The sequence below is a fragment of the Solanum stenotomum genome, chromosome 1 (genome assembly GCF_019186545.1).
Source record: "Solanum stenotomum isolate F172 chromosome 1, ASM1918654v1, whole genome shotgun sequence".
In the NCBI taxonomy this organism is placed as follows: Eukaryota; Viridiplantae; Streptophyta; class Magnoliopsida; order Solanales; family Solanaceae; genus Solanum; species Solanum stenotomum.
The window spans coordinates 3,697,100-3,716,027 of record NC_064282.1 but is presented as its reverse complement, the minus strand read 5'-3'; the positions used below and the strand labels follow the sequence as shown (position 1 = coordinate 3,716,027).

At 35.0% G+C, this 18,928-nt stretch overlaps 3 protein-coding genes across 5 annotated transcripts; all 3 read right to left on the bottom strand.

The window, feature by feature from the left end:
- Nucleotides 1–502: 502 nt before the first annotated feature.
- LOC125869442 (uncharacterized) lies at nt 503–5,678 on the bottom strand. Of its 3 annotated transcripts, none has more exons than XR_007446820.1 (3): nt 5,522–5,678; nt 3,090–4,751; nt 503–1,477 (listed from the first exon to the last, which is right to left on the bottom strand). XR_007446820.1 is itself a non-coding variant. In XM_049550031.1 (2 exons), exon 2 carries the CDS (start codon nt 4,712–4,714, stop codon nt 3,152–3,154), a length of 1,563 nt encoding a protein of 520 aa, XP_049405988.1. In that variant the 5' UTR covers nt 4,715–4,751; nt 5,522–5,678; the 3' UTR covers nt 3,007–3,151. The 3 variants fall into 3 exon arrangements, 1 of the variants encoding a protein (XP_049405988.1); XR_007446824.1 differs by lacking the exon at nt 503–1,477 and adding an exon at nt 2,952–2,970; XM_049550031.1 differs by lacking the exon at nt 503–1,477 and having other exon boundaries at nt 3,007–4,751.
- Nucleotides 5,679–6,580: 902 nt separating this feature from the next.
- On the bottom strand, nt 6,581–10,861 carry LOC125851590 (thioredoxin M3, chloroplastic-like). The gene is made up of 2 exons (XM_049531364.1): nt 10,578–10,861; nt 6,581–7,224 (listed from the first exon to the last, which is right to left on the bottom strand). The coding sequence occupies exons 1-2, from the start codon at nt 10,798–10,800 to the stop codon at nt 6,905–6,907; spliced, it is 543 nt and encodes a 180-aa protein (XP_049387321.1). The 5' UTR covers nt 10,801–10,861; the 3' UTR covers nt 6,581–6,904.
- Nucleotides 10,862–12,143: 1,282 nt separating this feature from the next.
- Nucleotides 12,144–16,787, bottom strand: LOC125872620 (methylcrotonoyl-CoA carboxylase beta chain, mitochondrial). The gene is made up of 10 exons (XM_049553375.1): nt 16,468–16,787; nt 16,231–16,350; nt 15,005–15,439; nt 14,772–14,862; nt 14,399–14,631; nt 14,136–14,300; nt 13,411–13,485; nt 13,031–13,162; nt 12,692–12,748; nt 12,144–12,619 (listed from the first exon to the last, which is right to left on the bottom strand). The coding sequence occupies exons 1-10, from the start codon at nt 16,666–16,668 to the stop codon at nt 12,416–12,418; spliced, it is 1,713 nt and encodes a 570-aa protein (XP_049409332.1). The 5' UTR covers nt 16,669–16,787; the 3' UTR covers nt 12,144–12,415.
- Nucleotides 16,788–18,928: the final 2,141 nt, after the last annotated feature.

Here is an 18,928-nt window from a genome sequence, read left to right as displayed (position 1 = left end):
TCTGGAAATAAAAGAAAGCTTTTATCAACAGCTGTGACATTTACATTGGAGATGATATGGATTGGATACATTTTGTCAATCTTGCTGCATATCACATTCTCAAGATGAACTTTGACTTCTTCTTTTGTTTTCCTTTCCTGCATCTTTCTCAGATACTTGTTACCAATTTTGATTCATTCGTTCATGTCTTTCCTGCATCTTTTTTTCTATTCATAAGATGGCTTCATCCTATTAGCTTTTAGCTGGTGTGTACTGAGTACTGACATCAGTTAAGAACAAAAACTCTTTCATCTACGAGATATTTATTATGCTGTATCATTGTCACTCCACGGTCGACAAGAAGAAAATTGAAGTTCAAAACTTTAACTAAAATTACCTTACAATTCCGACAGGTAAATAGACTAAAAGTTTTAAACAGAAAAATAATATCAAGATGCAGCAAACAAAGATGCCATTAGTATCATACAGTCAAAAATGGGTCTAGAAAAGAGTTTCTCAAGCCTTGCCTGAACAAGGAGGGGTGTTGCATAGTTTATACATAATAAACTTGCAATGGGAGGAGGGAGGAAGAAGGTCAAGAAACCAGTTTAATTAATATTCAAGAAATACAGACCATATGACAATTTGCTGACCAATGAACATCTGTAAGGAGGATACAACAATCCTTCCAGTCAGTTATACAGTATAATCTGCCTTACAGAACAAATGTTCCACACAGAAGCAAACAAATAGCTCCAAGCTTAACATTAACAAACAGCAACAGAAGCTGTTAGACAACATCCCTTGAAAAAACAGAAATTTTGGGAATTCAGAACCCTCTTCTGTGATGCTTCTGCATGTGGTAAAAGCATCTGTTACATGGAGCAAGTGCTCCTAGTCCTCATCTAGCTTAAATATCCAAAGTATGTGATTAAACTATTGCCACCATTTTCTGCAGAGAATGAAACAATCCGAAGGATGAAAACAGTTGGAGTTTCATGACAAACTTTACACCTCAAGGAGCAACATCAAAGTGCATGTTTATATGACTCAAGTCCTTGACCGATTGTTCAAGTTACTGTATATGACATGATCATATGGACCCTACGACCATATGCTATTGCTGCTGAGACCCAACTAAGTCTTTTCATAGCCATGCTTGTTGTGCATATCTCCACCAACTTAGATGTTCACACGACCAGATTCAATCCTTTATGGCTGCCCAACTTGCACTTACAGTAAAATAAGGCAACCAATCACTTGGGACCTGTATCCTTTATCCCTTATTATCCAATCACAAGTTTATTATCTTTGCCATCAGACTTCTGCAGGAGCGCTTCAAATTGGTACACAAACCATAAACAAATTGAAAGAAGTGACAAAAATGATTCGACTATTGCAAGACTGTACTGCCATAATTGACACCATTGTGGGAGCTTTTGCAAGGAGACAGGGCCTTCTCTAACTTCAACATCCCTCCAATGCAACAAGGCTTAAGCTGTGCCATGACAGATAAGATGACATTGTTAGATGCTAACTAAGAAAGCAGCACTAAAGAGTAACGCAAAGAAAATCTCACATTAGTATTAGGATACGCAACTCGGATGTAACTAAGAAAGAAGCACTAAAAACTGACACTAAGAATTTCACATTAGTAATAAGTTACGCCGGGACTAATAAATTTGACATGCAGCTGTAATTCAGACACACGGCCAGAACTAAGAAGTAACGGAAAGAAAATCTCACATTAGTATTAGGATACGCAACCCGGATGTAACTAAGAAAGAAGCACTAAAAAATGACACTAAGAATTTCACATTAGTAATAAGTTATGCCGGGACATATAAATTTGGCATGCAGCTGTAATTCAGACACACGGCCAGCACTAAAAAGTAACGCAAAGAAAACCTCACATTAGTATTAGGATACGCAACCCGGATGTAACTAAGAAAGAAGCACTAAAAATGACACTAAGAATTTCACATTAGTAATAAGTTATGCCGGGACATATAAATTTGGCATGCAGCCGTAATTCAGACACACGGTCAGCATGCAATGCTTCCTGTCATGGAAGCTTGCTTCTCTCCTTAACAGGTGAATACATTCAAAATTGTCCTTTCATAGTGCTCAGCAATTAAATGTAACAAACAAAAATGGAAATATGGATTAATATGCCTCGAAAATGTTGCAAATTGATTTGGTATCTCCATTTTGAACTCTCAACATATGGCAAATACCTGAGAGGAGCAGCTTACTGCAACTAGCTAAACCCCCATATTAGCAAAAAAAGAATAACTTCAGTTAGTTTCGGCATATAGACTGATAAGTTACTTAAAATATTACCAAAAACTCTTTGGAGCAAACTAGATACGGTTCTAGTTTCTTTTCCCCTGGCTAAGCTTAAGAGCCTTGACAAAAGGGTAGACTTTCACTACTCCCACCAAATTGACTCAATCAAACTGGTAAGATATCCTTCTCTTCTGTCTAAAAAATATAACAACAAAAATAATATATTTAAGAAAAGCTCTTGAAGTAAAATGAGGACAGAAGCCCAGTCATAGTTAAGTTGAAGCCAACTCAGTTTACCCAAAGGTTTCAAAACTGGACAGCCAGATTGCTTACCTTTGATAATAGTCTCTTTGCAGCAAAGAGTTTTGAAAAACCATGAGATGAGCTATAGAGTGTTTTCCCAAAGCAAATACACTTACGGAAAACTTTGACTAATTCCATAGACTTGGGTAAATATGGGGAAGAGATAGGCATCTCACTGAATTTAGAAGCAGAATTCAGATCCAAGTTATATACGGCAAAAAATAAGAATCCCTAAAAAAGTGCATCTTGCCCATTATTGATATGTACCATGATGAGGAAAAAGAGCACCTGCACAAACTAGCTTGAATAATTTATACCTTCTAGCATGTATTTAGATGAAAGCAACAGGAGAAAATATACACAGAGATCCCCTGTTGTTCAGGTGTTACATAGGAACTTCTGACATTATAGAACAAACTAAGTCATGATGGACAAACATGACTTCAGCTTTTCTTTGTCATACTGAAGAGAAAACAAAAACAAAAAAATGACAAGGACAAAGTAGCAACAACAAATACCTCAGCATAAGTCCCGAGGAAGTTAAGCTAGTAAATAGTCAAGAAATAAACGATAAACACTTCTAGGCACCAACAGCAGCCAGAAACTTTCTCTTACTAACGGGCTCCTCTTGCACAATCACTACATCTTTCACCTTTGCTAGTAGCTGCTCAAGTTCAACCACTCCAAAGCTCTCGTAATGTAATTGCCTCTTGTACCTTTGTTGATATATTGCGTCAAAACAACCAAGAAAAATCCGGCAAGAGTAGCTAACAAGTATCTCTTGAAGTTCATACTTGAAATTTTCAAGGCTTTTTTCAACCATATTAGATTTCTCACAGCTTCCCCCATGCTCTTTTATGGGTCCTCTTTCATCATCAGAGAACTCATCTGAAGATCCAACCCCAGTCACAATATCGGCATTTCCCTCTTGTGTTCCTTTTCCTTTGTTATCTCTTTTTAATATAGTTATGGGGGGAGCACTTGGTACAGCACATGAATTATGGAGGTAGACAAACTTCTTTTGGCCTTTCCCCCCGACAGTAATTGCATCACTCATCTTCTTGAGAAGATTCACGAGCTTAGCTGCACCATATTCTGAAACATAAAGAGGCCTCCCATAAATTTTCTGGTATTCTGCAGGAACACGTGTAAGAGGCAAGCAGCCGCCAGATAATTCAAGCAACTTCACCAGCTGCCCCTTCAAACCATTTATATCCCCAGGCTGCACCCATGTCAAGTCACTCTGGTCATGTGAAGATGGACCTCCAGCTGAAACTTCATTTAAACCAGAAGGAAGACTATGAGTTCTCATACCCGTAGGATAACATGGCATGGAAATTGCAGTGGTATTATATTCAGCCAGAGAATGAGATATCATTGAGAATTCCCTTGCATTATAGTAGCTCTGTGAGAGGCCCCTATACAGTATTGCTTCATCTTCATGCTGACCATCTGGGTTGTCATTAATCTGGCAACACCCCATTAGAATCCCAGTAATGTCTGAGACACCACCACGACAAGGCATTAAGGCCTTCGCAGGAGGCACAAAGCCTTCACCTCGAACGACACTTGGCCAGTCCCATACAAACCTCCCTGCATTACATAGAGCAGACGAAACACCAACCCCCGAAGGAATGACGAGGATCACAGTGTATCCACGTTGACCAAGAATATGAAGTGCAGGAGCAAAATCAACATCTCCTGAAATTAGCATAATGGACGAGGGTGGAGGATTGTCAAGAGCAAAAAGAAACATGTCAACCAAGATGGCCTTGTCAGCTGCATCCTTTCTGCCATTGGGGACATCTACAAGTTTAACACCAGTTCTCTGGCATCCCTCCCTTAATCGTCTCGGGAAAGCATTAAAATCTCCATAGGCAGAAAACAGTGTAACTGCTCCTTTGATCACAGGATGGACCCGCAGAGTCATTCTGATGTTGCCAGCCACATCCTCAGGCCGTACATCACTTGGAACAGGACAGTTCTCAATGTCCCAAAGAATTGCCACTGGCCCCTGTGAAGAATTTGGGCTTTGCAGGGAAAAAGTTGCTAGTGCTTTCGCATTTGTGTTTGCCATCAGCTTCCCACTTTGTTCTGAGGACTCTGATGACAATCCAAAAGATGAAGTAGGAGGAAGTTCCATCAGTGTTTCAGCTAACGATTGTGTAGTCCCAGGTTACCTGTATATGGCCAACAAAATGAGCAACTAGCAACAAACTAGACGAATCACTAGATACAAAACTCCATCTAAATAGAAGTATTTCCAAACACTTGCATTAATACTGAAGCAGACTCATGAATAATCAATTCACAAGCAGTCACCATAATTTACTCAGGACGAAAAACAATAACGTTTTTCAGCAATATAAAAGCTAGAACAGATTAACAATGGACTCTTTAGTTCTCAGTATAACTATTTAAGCATATTTTGTAATGGATTATGGGACTTAGAACCCACATCAAGGGGAAAAAAAAACCCATCTTGAATTCTCAAAACATCAAATACTAAGTAAAAGCTGGCTAAAAAGCTGAAGAATTTCCAGAGTAAAATAGAAAAACTTCCTGTAGCAAAAACTGATCTGATCAAAACACAAAAATAAATAAATAGAAATTCCAACAATAAACTAAACCCCAATCCCAAACTAGTTCCGATCAACTACATGAATCTCATGTATCCATTCGTTTCTAATTCAGGTAAATCCCATAAATTCCAACAATTTGGACAATTAAAAACAGTATTTTCCTAAATTTAACTGGAAGCCTTTGGATTAACTCATGGGTAAATTAAAGGGTATCCAAGAAAATAACGTTAACATCTTATTCAAGAAATCAAAAAAGTTGTGCAAACAACAGCTACATACCCAGTGAGATCCAACCAAGTGATGTGGAATTCAAATACGGAAACCCTACATAGAATTAGCAAATACGTATACGAGAGGGGAGAAAGTACCTGAAGGCGAAAGAATCGATGAGCTGCAAAGTAGAGATGCTGATTCTTCTTCAGAACAAAACCCCAAAGACTCTGTTTTTGAGTCTTCTTCACTACACTTGTTAATTCTTCATTCGCTTCTAGGAACTAGAGACATCGGAATTGCAATTTGGGCCGCTGCTATACTGCGCGGTTTATATTAGTAAAAAAAACCGACATTCAATTAATATATAAATATATTTTTTAACTCGACGTCAAATTCCCTCTAATTATAATATACATATTTTTAGTTGTATAAATTTAATTATTTATTTATGTATCTTCAAAGATGGTGAATATAGATGTCAGTTGAGTCTAAATTAAATGACGTGTATATGTGTTATACTTTAAAATACGACTCTACTAGACAAGTTCAATCCTTCTTCAAACTATAAAGTAAAGACTACTTTATCCTAAACCCTAATTCATACCATAAAAAAGGATGCACTTGAGATCTCATAAATATTAACAAAGTGATCAAAATCTCAAATGTTTGTTCTCTAATATCCCATAAATCTTGAATATTAACAAAAAATCAAAACATCAAATATTATTTATCTCAAACCTATTCTGCAATCAAATATATTGTAGGAAACCATCAAGTTATTATACTCATAAATATTGATCAATAAAATCATTATTTCATTATAATTTATTTGTGATTATGATCAATTTCTATTACTTTAAAATTTGTACTAAACACACCGATTCATAAAAAGATAATTTTAGTCTTTATAGGTATTGATATTGCTTAATCATAATTAATTGCAATAACTTATATCATCACACAAATTTTATTGCTTAATCACAATGAATTGTGCTAATTAGGGATAAGCATTCAGCGAAGAGAACCTCAGTTAAGTAACAAAATAAGGTAAGAGTATCTATAAGTTAATTATGGTTAAGAAATAAAACGCCTTAATTTAGTGCCGCACTTTTGAATGATACTAAAAATAATGGAAATTTTACAAAATTGTCAATTTTATCATATGTTTACTTATCATCTCGTGTTGGCTTACTAGATACCATGTGTCAAAGTACTTGGAGCAAAATATTACTACTAATATTCATCTTAAGAAAGCTCAAGGCAAGTCACTAGTCACAGCAACAAAAACACATCAACGAAACAGGACATCTTTAGTTAACTACTACAGTCACTATTCACAAGTTCACCGACCCTATACAAATTTCATTGTGAAGAAAGAAGCCGGAGGTGCTTTCACGGAGGGCAGTCAATGTTGAGGAAAACGAGTCGATGATTCATAGAAAAGGAAAATGCAATTACAAGGCACCAGCGAGGAAGATAATTTTTAAATAGAAGTAGAGTGTTATCCAATTTGCGCATATGCTACCATGACGTTCTCATTATGAAGATAGAAGTCTTTCAATGGCAGCCACATAGAACTCCTTGGGCATTGTTCCGATAACAGACTCAAATTTTTCCCCATTCTTGAACAGTAACACCACAGGGACAGCCTTGATATCATAGTTCTCAGCAACTTTCGGTTCACGATCTGCGTCCAGTACATAGCATTTTAGTCTCCCTGAATACTCACCTGCAATCTCATCAATTACCCGGTGAACCATCTGGCAGGGGCCACACCAAGTGGCATGAAATTCAACAAGAACAGGAGTATCACTGCTCAATATCAATTTATCCCATGACTTAGCAGTGACAGCTGCAGCTGTACATTGTAAGTTAGGAAGCAATTATTAGCATAAACTTTCAAAATAACTTGGATGAGAAAACCACCATAAATATGCTTCATATATGAATCCATTTCCTGCATACTAATGAACCAAAACACTAAAGCGCCAACCTAAGATACAAACACCAGTAGTTCAAATGAAAAGATTTCAAAATAAAATTTACGTAAATACATAGCACAGTATACAGACGCATTCTCAATCTAACATTTTCCTGTAGCCCTTTTATATATCAATCACTACTTCGCAATCCAAATTACTTGATTCCACTCCTGTAGACATTTTATCATAAATTAGATTATTTTAAATACCCCTATAACATTAATTTATATGACTATTTACTTCTGGTAGAAGCCCTTTGAGAGCAAAATATGATCTCCTGAGCAAATGTAAGGTGGATTAAAAAGTAGTTGAATGCTTTAGATATTCAGCTGTTGTACAATAACATTTTCTCACAATTACTGCACACTTCAAAGATTTTCTCTTATTTCAGAGGATCTTCAAGCATCCACCTGGTATTGTAACATATATCTAGGGGCTTGGATCGTTAGATACCCACTATAACATGCTTTTAAAACTTGACAGAGGTGAAAATGGAAGTTTTAAGAAACAAAATGCTGACACAATTCACTTGAAGTAAATCAAATTATCTGATTAGATAAAGACGCGTGTGTGAGTGTGTTTGTATTATATCAGCTATTATATGAGAAATAAACTATTAATAACGGAGTAAGAAACTGTAGATATTTGTAGAGGATTTTCATTATATTTGGGGAAGGGAGGAGGGCCAAGTGTTGTTGGTTTTGAAATTTCAAGAGTGTATCCACAACTTAATCATTTTATGTGTTTGAACTAATACACTCTTGGTCATATTCAAAGATATTAAAATTCACTTGACAAGCATATTCAAACACAATGCCTTATGTACTGGACATCCATATCTCTAGTAAGGTTGCAAAATGAGAGAACGGATGATATTTGAGCATTATTCCTGCTCCTTGTTATGATAATATTTTAGCAAATGCATAACATTTTTTTTTATAACCGAGAAATCCGTCTGTGACCCGCCGCCCTTAAGACCAATCACAGCCTTCTAAACTCGGTGGATAATGGGCCCGACCCTCTACCCTTCTCCACTTAAATACCGGGCTTCGCTTTGCATGCTGTGGGGTTTGAACCTGCGACCTACGTCACAAATCCACCACCTTTTGCCACTCAAGTAACTTCTTTATTACAGATAGCAGTATAACCTCAACGTACTAAATCTCTTTAATACTCCGGAGAGACCAAGTATTCTGCAACTGAGCACTTAGATTCCCAAGGCAGACCACTAAGAATAAGCCTAATGCAAAGAAACCTAAACAAGTAAACATATCCGAAAAAAGGGAAAAGAAGGCCACACAGAACATAACTGATTATGTAAAAAAAAAAAAAGGCAAGAGACCAACATATGCTCGACAGCCATCTTGTTTTTATTGCTAAAAGGTTATAATATTGATAATCCAGCAATCAGAAGGTGCTGCAGAAAATTTGCAGAGGAGTAATACTACTGACAAAGTAATGAACAGAAAAAAAATCTTCCATGGCTTATGTGACATTTGCAGTGGCCATGCTACACCAAAAAACAGTATAGAGATACATCTGTACTTAATTTTCGACTGCCTAATACCCATACAAAAGAAATGGAGAAGTTTGAAATGAAAACAATTAGACTGATAAAGCACATCTCAAGGTGTTCCCGTTAAGGGGCTCATACGCTCCAAATAAGATGCACCTAAACCTCAAACATTTGGTCTTTTTTTATGATTGTTCTCTGCTAGGAGTTTACTCAAACATAAAAGCATGGTAACAAGTCTCATTTGAAATCCGTTCAGGATAAAGAAAACACATTAGTTTTGGACCTTGCAGTGATATACTGTTAGTGATACTCATATTTATTTCCACATGCAAAATAGCATTTGGTGACACTTTTTATATCGAGGATTTCAAATCAACTGAATTCGCACATGCAGCCTGAGATAATTTAGACAGTGATGCAAATATTTCAGCAAGAGGACATATGTTGCATTCCCCAAAAAGGTTCCCCGTGCTTTCTACCTAATCCAACTAGCCTGCTAAGAGAACAGGTAACATTCAATTTGATATGCCAATCATTGTGAAAAAACTCCTGTGTAGCTGGAGTGGAATTACAAGAAGTAGATATGAGCTGCAAAGTAATACCACATGTAATGACATAGACAATATGGAGAAATAGGAACAGAAGAGCCTTAGATGATATGGAGCTCTTTTCTTCTTCTTTTTAAACTGCTGGAGCACATAAAGCATTCCAATTCATTGGTAGACAGAAATAGTTCTGGTTAGTATCTTTTATATACTTCTTGTATGGTGGAGGTCAAAAAACTTTTGCAACAGAATATTTTTATTTATTTACTATTTATTGATGAGCAAAGAAATTTATTGATGAGCAAAGAAATCTTGACGCATTTACAAACAGAAAACCAAAAAAGAACTGTTGCCAACTAGACCAGGCCAAGACATATCTAGGCAATGGCAAGTGGTCAATATAAGTATTCCAGAAGTAACTCTCAAAATATTGGTATAACAAGTTTGGATGAGAATAAAGCAAAAAAATAACCAGAACGAGTTAGATTTATCCGAACTGCATTTCTCATCCTCATACAAAATCACTAATAACTGTAGTCTCATTAGATACCTAAGATTTTAAGCATTCTTAGAACTTATAACACAGTGATGGTTTCATTACAAGGCTTGAAGATAGTAGAAAAGCTCATACAATCCCTGCTCCATCTATAATTTCGAAATAAAAGCAGGTTGGCTACTTCATTGGCACAACGTACTACCACAAGTTTTGGTGCATCGCAGCATCACCGAGGAAGAAATAATTATTTTCAGATCTATTACCAAGTAGAGATCCATGATAGGAAAGCCTACTGATTCCATTTTACCGAATTTACTGTACGAATTTGAGTATTTCGCACCGTACACAGCTTATACGACCAGATATAAAAGAAGGAAAACGGAGTCCAAACAAATGTAGAACTCCTTCCAAATATTAACAATCATGATCCGAGAGATATTCCACTAATTTTTCTGATTCAGCCATTAATATTTAACCTGAGGACCTATTCTTAGACCAGATCGAAGCAATTTTATCATATCTTTCAAATCGATGAAACACATTAATCACAACAATCACCTTCAAATCGGCGAATCAAACTCAATTCCTTCATATTTTCACCAGCATAACCACAAAATACGCAATAAAAAGTACGTATCACCAGAAAAATAAACATAAAATATGAGATATTACCTTGGGTATCGCGGAGACAGCAAACGCGCAGAGACGAAGGAGAAGAGGTTTTCCATGTTCCAAAGCCCTTATTGTTCTCTGCTGAGAGACCGATTCGAACATTCTGGTGCTGCTTACACTTGTATGGCAAGTTACAGAGCTCGCGGTATTGCAGAGACAAAGAGCGTGAGAGAGAAGACGGAGCGTTGGAGTAAGGAGTAGCACAGCTCGCACTCGCAGCCATTTGCAACAAAGGCAATGCAGAGAGATCTCTCCAAATTTTTATACTTATTAGCCAATCACATTCTATATATGAGTCTTTTGGCAGGTGGAAATTTAAGGATAGTAATAATAATCTCCGAGATAAACTTTGGAATTAATTTTGTTCTCATATTTCATTTAAGGTATTACCTAATTTCGGAATTATTTTATTTTATAATTTATACAAAAAGGATTAGAATAAAATAATTTTCCAATTAACGAGATATTCTTGCTCGACTATAAAAACAAAGAGAAAAAATCCCTTTATTTAGAATTTTCAAAATTGAAATTGAAGTTATGTTTAAATAAAGTAATTACTCCCTTGTCCTATTTTATGTGACAATTTTCCTTTTTAGCCCATTTAAAAAAGAATATCATTTTACTATAATTAAAAATAATTTAACTTTAAAGTTCTCCTTGTTATCCTAATGAAATTAATCTCAACCACATAAATATCAAAGATTGTTTTAAATGACAAATTTAAAATATCTTTTTTTTTTTAAATACTATGTCAAATCAAAAAATATCATGTAAAATGATGAGATAGGAAATAATAAAATTATGGTGGCAATACGCTTATCTAAAATGGAGAATGAGTAGAGCACGGAAGTTTTATTAGCTGTTTAAGTGCGGCAATTGGGCAAGTTAAAGAGAAGTCAAGAAAAACGTGATATTTGTTATGGAACGAGGATAATGACTGCCACTGGCCACTCACCAATCTGTCATTTTCTTTTTATGTTTGTGGGGTTATGGATAAGGATGGGTATTTTATGATATGACCACCAAACCTGGAATACAAAAAATATCTTTTCTTATTTCCATTTTGGCGGTTTCCCTAGTATTGCCACCTTTCATTACCTAACCTCATCATTTTTCTTTTATTATTATATACGCAATAAAAAAAATGATCTCTTTGGCAAAGATAACCTTTTTTGAAATAAATAAAACAGTACCCAAAATTGAAAAAAGAAAATAATAGTACCAAACTACCAAAAATTGGAGACCACAAACGACGCCTTAACCATTAGGGTCAGGGGCGCTGTTGTATCACTTATTAATGTCAACTATGTTTTTCAGAAAATTTATGCAAGATAATCTCACTCTATTTGTTGATGTTATTTCCCCAAGTACAAGTTAAATCCAATTCTGGCTACTGTCCTTCGCATTAATGGATTTTAATATTATACTTGGAAATTAAATTCGTTTATGATCACTGAGGCGTGAATATTGAAGGGATTAAGCTTCTTTTCTCTCCATGCTTTGTAGGCACTTTAGTATCAAGTGTTTCTTTTCTCATTTTAATGCAGTCAGTAATTTAAAAGCAGCCACGGAACCACAGTTATTAGCTCCCAGAACCAATTACAATAATAAAGAAACATAACTTCATCGGACTATGACTGCACGCTCAACCTAATCCAACTATTTCTTTTTGTAAATCATTGAGTTTCTCGTCCTTAGCATGGAACCAATTTACCTTTGCTTTGACAACTTAGAACTTATTGTAACCTAGCTGATTATGCGGTTGGAGTTTCTGCTGTTTAGTCAACAACCCTCAGGGCCCAGGCAGCAACATCTTTCTTTAGCTTGAGCTTCCAATGTTACATTCTGAACACACCATATTTTGTAGCTTCTGGTCCACGATTCAAGGTAGCAGAGATGCAAAGGCTCAATATTCTCCTCGTGTCTGCTGGATCAATTATGCCATCATCCCAAAGCCTAGATGTGGCATAATATGGGCTGCCCTCTCGGTCATACGCCTCTACAACTTCAGCCTTGAACTTTTCTTCCTCTTCCTTTGTCCACTGCAACACAATCATGTCAATTACAGGACACAATCAAAATGATATATAGAGCTATAGGCGTCAATGTCTTACCTGAATTCCCCTCTTTTTCTTGGTGGCTCTCTCTACTTGAGCAAGGACTCCAGCAGCCTTATAAATCCATGATTAAAATGAGAATTACAAGATTCCACTATAAGTAACAATAATTACTAGGCATAGCAAGATATTCAGAATTTGGGAAGGGGCTAATGCTTTCACAGATTAGCATTGCTTTGTATTCACACTATTCAAGCAACACAAAGAACATACCAATCAAATGCATCTAGCAAAAATCATTTGGGTTCAAATAAGTAGAACTAGTAAAAGTAAAGCAATGTCATCATGCATATAGATATTGAGTTAGTTGGAAGCAATGTGTCACAGAAGAGATACCTGAGGGCCTCCCATTACAGATATTCGAGCATTTGGCCAGAAGAACATGAAATTTGGACTATATGCACGTCCACACATTGCATAATTGCCAGCTCCAAAGCTTCCACCAATAACTACTGTGATCTTGGGAACCTGATACCATATATTTGCAAGAAATGTTAATTTCTTCAGAATATTCCTCAACAATAAGACTGAAATCATTACTTTACTAGAGGACAGCTTAAATGATCGAAGTAAAGTACTGATAAATTGAATCATAGAGTATGGATAGTTGCTATGAAGACTCAGAGTTCCACAAAATGTTCTGATGATGCTTTGCCAGCTTGAGTTCAAAGGCCAAAATAAATCCAAATTTATGACAATTCTAAGTTGAAGCTTACCTTCGCACAAGAGACTGCCATAACCATTTTAGCTCCAGCTTTGGCAATACCACTTGCCTCAGATTTGGACCCAACCTACCAAATTAATGAACATCTTAACCTCATTTTCAAGACAGGCCTGTATCCAAATGAAAATCTCCAAATAAAACATAGCTAAGAAGCACATTTTTTCAGATTTCCGAAATCTAAACCCATTGTGAGATGCCAACCAGAAATACCCCTGAAATCACATAAACCACTTATTCCTCCCTATAGCATCTGACCACCCAACCAACTGAATGTGTTTCAAGATGCTGATAGAATTTTAAGTCAGACTGTCTCTATTTTGGACTAATATCCTTTTTCTGCTTCTGTTCCTTTTGTTCTTTCATTAGGAAGTAATGGCTTTCAAATCACATGTGAAACATGGCTCAGATGTATATAGGCTATAAAAAGTGACAGGTCATGTAAAAGAAACAGATAATTTTGATTAATCCTTGTACAAATTTTGCTAAAGCCTTGCAAGATTCATCATGAAGTGTTTCATTATGTACCATAAATATCCATCTATGGGATATCAGTAAGTAGTTATTTCACATGAATATACAACCACTTGTCATGAGGAACTAGAGCAGGTTGGATTGAGTTTACTTGCTTTCCTCCCCCTAGTTATAGTCAATAGCAATTGATTAAAGCAAGTTTGTATCAAACACTTATATCACAGGAGGAGAAAAATAAATGCTTACCATAAATCCAGTAATATTCTGAAGGAAGATCAGAGGAATGTTACGTTGAGTACACAATTCAATAAAGTGTGCCCCTTTCTGAGCAGATTCCATAAACAGTATCCCATTGTTTCCAAGGATCCCTACTGGCTGTCCACAAATTCTTCCAAATCCAGTCACAAGTGTCTGTATGTATCAACGAGTATGCTCAGAAAACAAATGAATAAATAACTGAAGACAAATGAGAGACAGCTGTGATTGGTTAAGGAATAAAAGGGCCTCACAGTGCCATACAGTTTCTTGAATTCATCAAATTCACTTCCATCGAGAATGCGAGCAATAATTGAACGAACATCAAAGGGCTGTTTGAGGTCTGTTGGTGCAATGGTGCGAAGTTCTTTCACGTCATACAGAGGTTCTTTATAATCAGCTCCAGTTTGTCCAGATACTTCTGGACCACCAGCCATGTGCAGGTTCTTAACAATATCCCTTCCTATAGCAAGGGCATGCAGTTCATCTGCAACACAGGATATTAGATGCCATCATTGTATCAGATAGCATCAAGATCGGCAGAAGACACCACGAGCATAAATCAAAAGTATGAATCCAGGAAATGGAAATACAATCTGAAAGATTAACAGTGTGAGGGGATTTTACCATGGGCAAAGTAGTCAGAAACCCCTGATGTCTTACAATGCACAGTTGCACCTCCAAGGTCTTCTGCAGAAACTTCCTCACCAGTTGCTGCCTGATAAAAGGTTTCTATCAGATAGACATTATGCTCACAGAATGCAGTTAACTGAATTAGTAAAATCTCTAATGATTTATAAATCTTGATTATAGTAAAAGATATCAATGTTTTACAGAGAAAAAGAAGGTTAACTACTAACCTTTACAAGAGGAGGTCCAGCCAAAAATATGGTACCATTCCCTTTGACCATGACGCTCTCATCAGCCATTGCAGGAATGTAAGCTCCTCCAGCAGTACAAGAACCTAACACCAGTGCAATTTGAGGAATACCTTCAGAGGACATCACAGCTTGATTGTAAAATATTCTCCCAAAATTTTCTTTGTCAGGAAAAACCTCGGCTTGCTTTGGAAGGAAAGCACCACCACTATCAACAAGATATATACATGGTAGTTTGCATTGAGCTGCAATCTCTTGTGCCCTGAGATGTTTCTTGACAGTTATTGGAAAGTAACTTCCACCTTTGACTGTAGGATCATTTGCCACCAACATACAGAGTCTCTTATGTATTGTTCCAATTCCTATAACTATCCCACCAGAAGGTAATGATTCTTGGTACAATTCATGACCCGCAAACTAAATTCTCCATAATTTTAGAGCAAGAAAAATACATATCAGGATACTTTCTGAAAAGAATTTAAACAAAAACAAGTATACTCAGCCCCAATCACAGAGATCAATAAACGAAGACAAATGGTATTTTTATGCTTGAAGTGCAGGCAGCATTCTCAATTACCCAATTTATCAGAAAGGGGTCATAGTAGACATCTACTCTCAAATATTTTGCATAAACTCAAGTATATTAGTTCCTCAAGACAGTGAGTAATTACCATGTGTATCTTATGAAATTCATGATTCAGCTCAAGAGAACTCAAGAATGAACAAGCTGGATCAAGTGTGCTAGCTGAATGATGCTAATCACACAAACAGTAGTTTTACTATCTGGCTCCTTTCACCTTAGATCACGATAAAAACCCAGCAAGAAAACAAACAGCAAAACTGATTCACCGAATCCAACTTTAACCTAGAAGGGAAGGGAAAGCTCTGTGCCTTCTACTTCACTGTGAATATGAAAAGATAATTCGGCGTCATACCATCCTATATGACAGTATAAGTACTTAAGTAGGCTCCTATTTAGTTATGAATAAGGTTACTGTTATCAGCCTCATATCATTCACAATATCAATATATTAACTTGTCGAATTTGCAAAGTCTTTTTGCTCATGTGAATCCTACCAATGAATGCAACTGACTTGTTAGTGTATTTCACAAGCAGATATTTCGTTAGAAGATAAGCAACAGTACTTTTAACAAACAAAATTGTAATTGGTTGAAAGTGTAAGAGCTCAGGAAAACAAAAAATTAACCTGACAAAGCTCAAGGAATGAAGAGCCAGGGTCAATAAGGCGATCAATCCTCTCTCTAGGAAGAAGCTTATTCCTACTCCGATGCCTCTTCACAGCTTCTGGTCCTCCTCCTTCCATAACCTAACAACACAACACAAAACAAATTCACAATTGAAACAATCACATCTCGAAGTAAATAGAAACATCTAGAACCATTATATAACTGAGAATGTAAAAGAGGAAAACAGAAAAAGTAACCTTGAGAATGTGAGAATGAAGCTGTGAAACAAGTTCATCCATGACCTTTGAGTTTCGTGTATACGAATCGGAGTTCCGGTCGAGAGTGTCGTGTAGGATTCCGATGGAGCTATTTCGGGTCGAAATGAGAGTAGTTGGGTACATCCGCCATGGAATCAAGCATTGTGAAGCTAATCTCCTCGTTGTCCAAATTCGCAGCATTCTCTTCGATTGCCTTTTTTTTTTTTTCTTTCCTTTTAGTTTGGATTAGAAGTTTTTAAAGTTATATATAGGAGACTCCTTGGGCTCCTACAGACTACAGTATAAGCATATCCGATCCTCCGTGGACGCGCCTCAGCAAGTAGATAAAACGTGCACGACTTTGAGGATTAATAAATTAAGAGAAAATTACACCAATACAAGAATTTTAAAAAAGAGTTTATAATTAAAAAAAAAACATAAATATTAGGGTTTGGCTCAATAACATTAATCTCCCTTGTGGTTTGGGATATTACATTTTCCTTCCTTATTCTTATATTTTTGTAATGAAACTAGTTTAAATGATAAATTATCTATAATATTCCAAAACTATCCTTATTTGCCATCTTTTATTATACTTTACTTTTAAAATATAAATCTCCTCTCAAAGTTTATGAAATCGAAGAAAATTTCAAGCAACAATCATCTTTGTGTGTAGCAAATCAGTGTAATTCCTGCATAAAGCATTTTTTTTTCTTCCTTTAAACTTTTGCTAATAAAAAATAATGATTAAGATACGAATTTCATGTCCTTGTATTGATTCATAAGCTATTGTACCTTTTTCAAACACGAAATTAACTTAAACTCCACCTCAAAATTTAAGAGTTCGATTGTTATTCATAAAAAATGCAAAATACAAACACATAGTTTCTTTTCGAGGAAAAAGAAAAGAAATAAATTGTTCTACTTTTTTATTTTCAATTTTGAAAATATATGTTCAATTAAAGCTTAAAGGGTAAATTTTGTTACTTCAACTTCTGCAATCTGCCCTAGCTAACAAATACACATTCCACAGAGTTTGATACTATATTTTAATATCAAGTAATCACTTATAATTCCTTGTAATCTTCTTTCGGTTTGAAATAAAATTGAGAAGTGTTTATATTTAAGAACCTAAATTTCTAATAAAATGTGGCAAATAAGGATAGTTTCGAGAAATTATGGAGAATATATCATTTAAAATAGTTTTGTTACAAAAAAATCAGAAAAGGGAGATGAATGTAATATCTCAAACCACAAGGGAGGTTATTGTTATATAATCGAACCTGAAGGAAGGTCTGTAAAATTAACCCTAAATATTACTCATTCTATCTTCGTTCACTTTTACTTAATATATATATATATATATATATATATATATATATATATATATATAACTAAATAACTTAATATTCAATTAAGTGTATCGTTTTTTTAGCATATTAATCAACACAGAAAATTTTATATCATTTATATATAACTTTATAAAAAAATTCCAAGTTCACATGTTTCAAAATTTTGCCTATATAAAGTTGCTCCCGAATGAATGGTTTGATGGTTCACTTGTAATTTCTTTCAAATAAGTATAAATTTGATATGTACTTAAATGTCTTTACATTTTTCTCCGCACATTAAACTTAAAATGGCATGTATAGTATTGTTCTTGGGAGGTTAAAAATATTAATTTTGAGGGGAAAAATGATGTTTATCTAATCAGTAAAACTGTTTTTAAATGAAAGTAGAAACGTTTTTTTCGTTGTTGGGAAGAAATAAAAAATTTTGCTTCTTAAAAAAAGCAGAAGCAGTAACAGAAAATTATTTATTTCAAGAACAAAATAATTCTACCATTTATACATATTTATCGATCAATTCATTATACTTATTTATTTTTGTTGTGAATTTTTTTGTATGTAATGATTTGGTTTTGTGGAATAGTTTTTAGATTTATATTTTTGATATTTTTAAATCATCATGTTAATATTATATTGATATTTAATCTATTTTTTTATTCATCTATGAATAATATTAATTGAAATTTTAAATATGTACATTTTAATTTGTCAATAATAAAAATTTAATCAAAACTTTTATACTAGATATTTAAAATAATTTATCTTTGTAAAATAATTAGATTGGGAGAAAAAAGGCTATTAGTATAATAGGGGAAAATTAAATAAATATAATAGTATAAAATTGGAAAGTGGTTCCTAGTAAATTGGAAGAAAGGTTAGTGGTGAGCGGCAATTTTTTACAACTATAACTATGTAATAATTAAATAGTATATGTTTGCTTAAATGCAAATTTCCCCAATCAGAAATAACTTAACTTAAAAAGTATCCTTTTACACTTAATAAAATGATTTATCTGCACACAAATATCTAAGTATTATTATATATTAAAATTTTCAAAAATCTTTTTTTTTTTGGTTAAACACCGTGTCAAGTTAAATGAAATTCTATCTGTT